The sequence below is a fragment of the Triticum dicoccoides genome, chromosome 7B (genome assembly GCF_002162155.2).
Source record: "Triticum dicoccoides isolate Atlit2015 ecotype Zavitan chromosome 7B, WEW_v2.0, whole genome shotgun sequence".
In the NCBI taxonomy this organism is placed as follows: domain Eukaryota; kingdom Viridiplantae; phylum Streptophyta; class Magnoliopsida; order Poales; family Poaceae; genus Triticum; species Triticum dicoccoides.
Genome location: NC_041393.1, coordinates 205,964,892 through 205,971,561, shown reverse-complemented (window position 1 = coordinate 205,971,561; position 6,670 = coordinate 205,964,892). Strand labels below are relative to the sequence as shown.

Sequence of the window (6,670 nt, the reverse complement as noted above, 5' to 3'; positions counted from 1 at the left end):
GTCTCCATGTGCATTTCCTTAAAATACACATTGAGAAAAAAGAGTCAAATCCATATGTGAATAGTGTCTCCATGTGCAATGTGAAGTTTGACTTAAATTTTTTAGAGGTTGTAGACATATGTTTTGTACATCCTCTGTTTTTAAATGTAAGACGTTTCGACGTAGTAACACTTAATTTTGAAACTATGTCGTGCTCTATGTTTCTAGGAAAACCATAATGTGCCAACCTACATCAAAAACAAAAATGCATTTTGTTTGGAAACGACAAAAGCCTTGAACGACGCACGGCAAGGCCACTCGCTTCGATCTGGTCGCTCCATCTTGAATCCAACGGTAAACAGTGAGTGAGTTGGCATCATGTTCATAGTCAACCAGTATACCTCGTGCGCGGAAGCCATTGCCGCCTGCCCTCAGTTTTCCCTCTCCCACTCTCCTCCGCCGCCGGCGCCCGATGCGCCACCTCGTCGCGGCGGCGAAACCATCCCGGCGGCGGCATTTATTCTTCTCCGTATCCCCCTACCACCAACTCTCCACCACGACCACCAGCGGCACCAATTCCTCCCATCTCTGCTCCTTCTACGACCCCGCGGCGCAGTTCCTCCCCTCCGGCTCTCCCCGGCACCTCTCCCTCCCCACCTCCCTCCGCCGCGACTCCATCCTCGGCCTCGCGCGCATCCTCAAGTCCTCCCTGCAATGCCACCTAGCTCTCCGCACCCTCACCTCCCAGACCCCCCCGCTCCATGCCCGCTTCGCCGCCGCCTCCCGTCTCGCCATCTTGTCCCCGGCGCTGCGCCCCTTCGCATCCCTCCTCCTCGCCGCCCTCCTACCGGCCGCCTCCCCGCATCTCCTCGCCTGGTGCGCCTCGCCCGGCGGCGCCCCGTACGCGGCCCTCCGCCTCGCGCTCCACGCCTTTCTCGCCGCCGGCATGCCGGCTGAGGCGCTCGTCGTGCTCGCACGCATCCGCAGCGTTGGGAAAACGCCCAGCCTCTCCGCGCTCGCGACGCTGCTGCGCCTGCTGTTCCGCGAGGGCAACGTCCAGGCCGCGTGGAAGGTGTTCGTGGAAATGACAGCGATGGGGCCACGGCCGAGCCTCCCCATCTTCAACGCCATGATCCTAGGGTTATGCCACATGGGGCTCGTCCCTGTAGCTGTGGGATTGCTTGGTGTCATGTGGAGGTTCCATGTTATCCCTGATGCGTGCAGCTATAACATCCTGATCAAGGGACATTGTGTGTTTGGGCAGGCAGGGGATGCTTTTGAGCTGTTTGAAAAAATGCACAAGTCAGGGTGCGAGCCGACTGTTGTGACGTATAACATTTTGGTGAATGTACGGTGCCGTGATGGGAATATGGTGGAGGCAAGGAGGCTGTTCGATGAGATGGTGGCGGTGGGGGTCGAAGCAAATACAATCACCTTCAATGTTTTAATCGATGGATATGCAAAGACTGGGCAGATGGATGAGGCTGATGCCGCCTACAGAGAGATGAAGGAGAGGGGATTGCTGCCAGATTGCTGCACCTTCAACATTCTTTCTGCTGGAGCTTACAAGTTTGGAAAGACCGTGCACTTAGCACATGAGCAGCAGGAGCTGTATGAAATGTTTGGTTCACAGATATCAGCAGACAATATAGATATGACGATCTGTAGACTTTGTTGGGATGGACGATTGGATGATGCCCGGCAGCTTGTGTGTTGTGCAATCGAGCAGGGTGCTCCAGTGAGTGTTGCAGGTTTTAATGCTTTGATTGCTGCATATAGCAAGGAGGGATTTGAAGAAGAAGCTCTCGAGTTATATAAACTTATGAAAGAGATTGGCCTTGCACCCTTATCCTCCACTTTCAATTACTTGATACTGGGTCTATGCAATCAAGGAAGACTAGATGATGCACAGCTTTTGCTAGAACATATGATTAGTAAGGGATATTCTGTTGGTACCTCATTTACCGTTTACATGGATTCATGCTTCAGGTCTGGTAATGTAGAAGGTGCCTTGAAATGCTGGGATGATATGGTGAAAGTTGGTGGGCAGCCTGATTTTATCGCTTTCTCTGCATATATCAGTGGCCTTTGCAGATTAGATCATGTAAATGAGGCTTATCGGGCATTTGTGGAGATGACAAGAAGAGGTCTTGTTCCGAACAATATTACTTACAATTCTCTGATATCTGCGTTTTGTAGGGTTGGCCATGTGGCCAAAGCACTGAAACTAGAGCAGAAGATGAGGCAGAGTGGTCTTGTTCCTGACGTTTTCACAAGCAACATTCTGATTGATGGTTTTTGCAGAGAAGGAAGGTTGGATATGGTGAATAACCGTTTCTTGGACATGCGCAGTAGTGGCTTAACTCCTGATGTAGTGACATACAATACAATTATTAATGCATATTGCCGGGCCCAGGATATGAACGGTGCCATGGTTTTCATGAACAAGATGCTTGCAGATGGCTGTGATCCAGATATTTTCACATATAATATTTGGATTCATAGCCTCTGCAACAATCATTCGATGAATCGAGCAGCGAGAGTGCTGGATGAACTTGTTGCTGTTGGTTTCACACCTAATTCAGTTACATACAACACACTGATGGATGGCATTTGCAATGATGTCCTTGATCGAGCTATGATTCTCACTGGTAAACTGATTAAGATGGCTTTTCAACCCAACACCATCACAGTTAATGTTTTCTTTTCTCATTTCTGTAAGCAAGGTCTTGGAAGGCGAGCCCTTCTGTGGGCTGAGAAGCTCAGAGAAGATTCTGTTGCTTTTGATGACGCTACAATGAATATACTTGACTGGGCTTCCAAGGAGATGGATGATGACCTCCAGGGTAGAGTTGCTGATATTGACAAATGTATGTTTCTCGAGTTCTTAATGCTCATAACGTACAACACCATGAGCAATAATAGATCCCCAAAGTTTAGACATGTGCCTGTCGAGACAGTTATTGTTGCTTCCGGCAGCAATACAATCAAAGTTTTAGATACTGGGTAATAGCCAAATTTCATAATCACATGAGCTACTTGAAAACATTAGCCACACGATCAATGTTTTTGGTGTCGATGAGGGACGTTGGCATGACACAATGGTCGCCAGCCTGGAGGAGGCAAGCAAGCAGATGTCAATTAGCCAGCCAGACAAAGAGAGTAGGAGGAGGAGGAAGAAGAAGACGAGACTAATCGGTCAGGGTGTGTGATCGACGGGGTCGTGCGCCAACGGGCACCATCTACTGCTGCAAGCACTGCGACTCCGACGTTGCCTATGCCCAGCGCATTGTCTCCAAGGTCTCGGTCTCCCCCTATGTCTCCCATCTCCATCTACATCCCTATTCCATTTTTATTCATCTTGTTTCCTCACCAGATGTTTCGCTGCAAGCATGGCAAGGCCTACCTCTTGAACAAGGTGTAAGTAATTAGATCACAGCGCCCTGCCTCAATCTTCATCTTGTTATGTATCTCCATGTTGGCATCATAGTTTTACCGTGTGCCCTGTTCTCCATGACACAGATGCTACTGCATTATTATTTAGAATAGTTGTGCTCTGTTCTCTCGTGCTCTATGTGCCCATGGCCATCAAGCAATTGCAATTTCTAGTGTTTTGGGCTGTTGTCATGGTCTGTGATGCAAATATACAATGCTAGATATGAAAATATATGATATGGTCATAGCTGAATGCTCAGTTTAGTATTGTACACTGTCAGAAATATTCTTGGTAAAATCAGTTTTGCAGCACTTCACTGAGAGATAGATTGTGTTCCTCAGTCCATGTTTGCTCTGCAATCTTTGATCTAAGATTCTGATTCAGAGTGATTGTATCTTCAGTTTTTCCTGACAAGTTTGCCTTCTCATCGCTGGATCAAGGTCATTTCAGGTTCATCAAGCTGCCCGTGTCCATCTACCACCCAAGCCATGTCGCGGAGCAACAGAGGTCCTTCACATGATCTTCTTCAGCTGCCTCCAGTTCAAGAATAACTTGGATTTTCTCAGAAAGATGTATTATGAGCTGAAATTTGAAAGTGACACTAGCATAACTTGGATTTTCCCAGAAAGATGCATGATCCATTTTGAAAACAACAGGTGTAACTACAATAGCAATCATCTAAACAAAACGCATATGCCATGCTTTGTTTAACACACATAGTTCAGTAGCCTAGACATTTGTGTGCAAAAATACCACCACATTACCCAAACCCTCAAACAGTATAAATCTCCACTCAAAGTCCAAGGTTAATTTAAGACTGTTAATTAAGCTATCGATGACTGGTGTTTATTTTTAGTTGTAGGTTTCTGAGGAGGATTGCATGTGTACAGTATAAGCACTAATTAATTATATTTTTCCGTATGTGATGGTCCGGCCATCGGGCCGTGGCCGAGCGTAGAGCAGGTCACCCAGCTGATGATTTGGTGTTTGGATCTGCGGTGGTGGTCTTCTGGCCACCACAATCTTGTTATTGTGATAATCTTTTTGCTGATGAAATATGTCACAATATTTGTGCTTTGCAAGATTCTGTGGCTACTATGTTGTGCTGCCTATATGCATGATTATGTAGGATTCTGTTCTGCCTTTCACGAATATGTTTGAGTTATGACATATATCATTCTTTTGGCATTATGCTTGAGCATGTACAGCCTTGTTTTCTCTGCTGCAGAGAGCACCTCATGTATTTATATAGATGTTCATTAAAGCTATTATCCGTGTCTTCTGATTATTCACTGTAATTGACATCTCCGTGTATTTGTGAATATATGAATCTAGTTTGTAAGAGTAATCTTAACGAGTTTTTGTTTTGCTGCCGTTTAGAAGCCTGTTTGTTTTATTCATGTATGTACGTTGGATCCACGTATCTCATGTATTAGCAATTTAGAAGTTGTGGATATTTTGGCCCATGAACAGGGGACATCTTGGCTTGTGAACAACACTAGGTAAACAACGTGTGGTTTTTGTAAGAGCATACTATGTTAATTATAGCCTGCTGCACAGAATGGCAAAAACAACTGTATCTTATATTTCTTTGTTATAGGCATGTAAACTCAACCTGATCCCACAATGGCATTCTTTGAGATTTTTGATTTGATTAGTTGCTCTTGATTGTAGGCCAATGCCTAGGCTCTGCTGCTGCATATAGGAATTTTGGTTGCTTTCGTCTTTCTTGGTGATTTCAACAACAATGGGTTTCGGTGGACTACCTCCTCAGCTACTTTAGCTTCTTCACTGCAGGGCGATGACAGCCTCATGACAGCGGTGGTCGCGTCTTCCTTGGTTCTGGTGAATTCCTGGTCTCCTCCCTCTCTCCCTCATGCCTTGAGATTATCTAGCCATTAGTCATTGCTGATTATCGAGCCAATCATAGGGTTCGGTTATGTGGTCATGTTGTCTGTGGTGGTGGTCTTCTGCCCACCACAGTCTTGTGATTGTGATGATCTTGTTGATGAATTGTCCCATGTAGTGATTAGGCCCTTTTGCTATTTTACGCTATTTGTCATGGTTTGATATTTATTTAGGATCTTGGTGTGCTACTGCTTAGGGTGTAGAACTTGATATGGAAGGAACAAATCTTTTACTGCACCTGCTGCACCTTAAGTTTCAAATTGGAGATTCAATTCAGGTTGACATGTGTCTCCTGTAATATACAAGGAAACATCTATTTCACCTCCAGTTGCTGCACTTGCAAGATCGTATGTTAACTGTTAAACTATCTTTATGTACGCCTTAATTGATGTCTGAAAAGAGAATGAGCTTCCTAACTATGCATAGTCATGTAATTTCAAGTAGTTATCACGCAGTCTTCAATCTCTCTCTGGCACTTTGCATGCTATGACAGTCACCCTGTATAGACGCCATTTGAAGGATTTTATGCTTACCTTGGTCTGCATGTATGAAGTGCGATTTATCTATGAGCAACCTGCTATTGGTTTTAGCAATGATGTATTTATTTGCAATCTGGAAATGGTTTATAGGTCTCGTTTTCTTGGCAAATTGCCAATGTTTCAACTGAAGCTTGGTTTATTTACATCGTAAAGGTTTTTGGTTATTTGCAACTCACGGATCCTTGTTGCTCCGTTGTACAATCTAAAGAGCCATGAAACTTTTTCACCTATTCAGTCAGCACTTTTCGTTTGTGTTGTGTTCACTAGAGAGCATATGTAAAATAATAATAATAAAATAACCTGGAAGTCCTGGTTGTTACAGGCTTGGGGAACTTGATACACTCAAGGGCAACGCGGAGTCGGTTGTCAAGCTGAAGGGGCTTGGCATCGAGAACATCCAGCAATCCATACAGTTTGATGATCTGGGCTCCCATGACTACCTCCTCGGCTACAACTACTTAGGCGAGTCCCTTATCTCTCCTTCCTCTTCTGTCTGCTGTGGGAACTAGCTTTCATGCTATGGCCATGCTGTGCTCTTCTCTTGCCGCCGAGTCGATGATGTAGTGCATGTGCTCTTTGGCGCTGTTCTCTGGCCTATGGTGCTATGTTACTGTTGACATGTTCAGGCTTAGTGATATGCTCTCTATTAAGGACCATGGATTTGGTTTGTGAACGGTTAGGCTCTGATTAATTGGATGTCATGGTTATCACATCTGTTTATGCCACAATTTGGGAAGTGATACTGTTTACTGAGGCTTGCTAAATAATCTTAGATGTCTCAACAGTGCTAATCTGCCCCTGTTTTCAG

General features: G+C 45.3%; 1 protein-coding gene across 7 annotated transcripts; it reads left to right on the top strand.

Moving 5' to 3' along the window:
* The first annotated feature begins 404 nt into the window (after nucleotides 1-404).
* On the top strand, nucleotides 405-6,324 carry LOC119338393 (pentatricopeptide repeat-containing protein At3g22470, mitochondrial-like). Of its 7 annotated transcripts, none has more exons than XM_037610707.1 (5): nucleotides 405-3,279; nucleotides 3,356-3,399; nucleotides 3,866-3,922; nucleotides 5,213-5,260; nucleotides 6,185-6,324. In XM_037610707.1, the coding sequence occupies exon 1, from the start codon at nucleotides 452-454 to the stop codon at nucleotides 2,987-2,989; it is 2,538 nt and encodes an 845-aa protein (XP_037466604.1). In that variant the 5' UTR covers nucleotides 405-451; the 3' UTR covers nucleotides 2,990-3,279; nucleotides 3,356-3,399; nucleotides 3,866-3,922; nucleotides 5,213-5,260; nucleotides 6,185-6,324. The 7 variants fall into 7 exon arrangements, with proteins under 7 accessions (XP_037466604.1, XP_037466600.1, XP_037466602.1 ...); XM_037610703.1 differs by having other exon boundaries at nucleotides 3,856-3,922; XM_037610705.1 differs by having other exon boundaries at nucleotides 3,856-3,922; nucleotides 5,090-5,260.
* The last annotated feature ends 346 nt before the right edge of the window (nucleotides 6,325-6,670 follow it).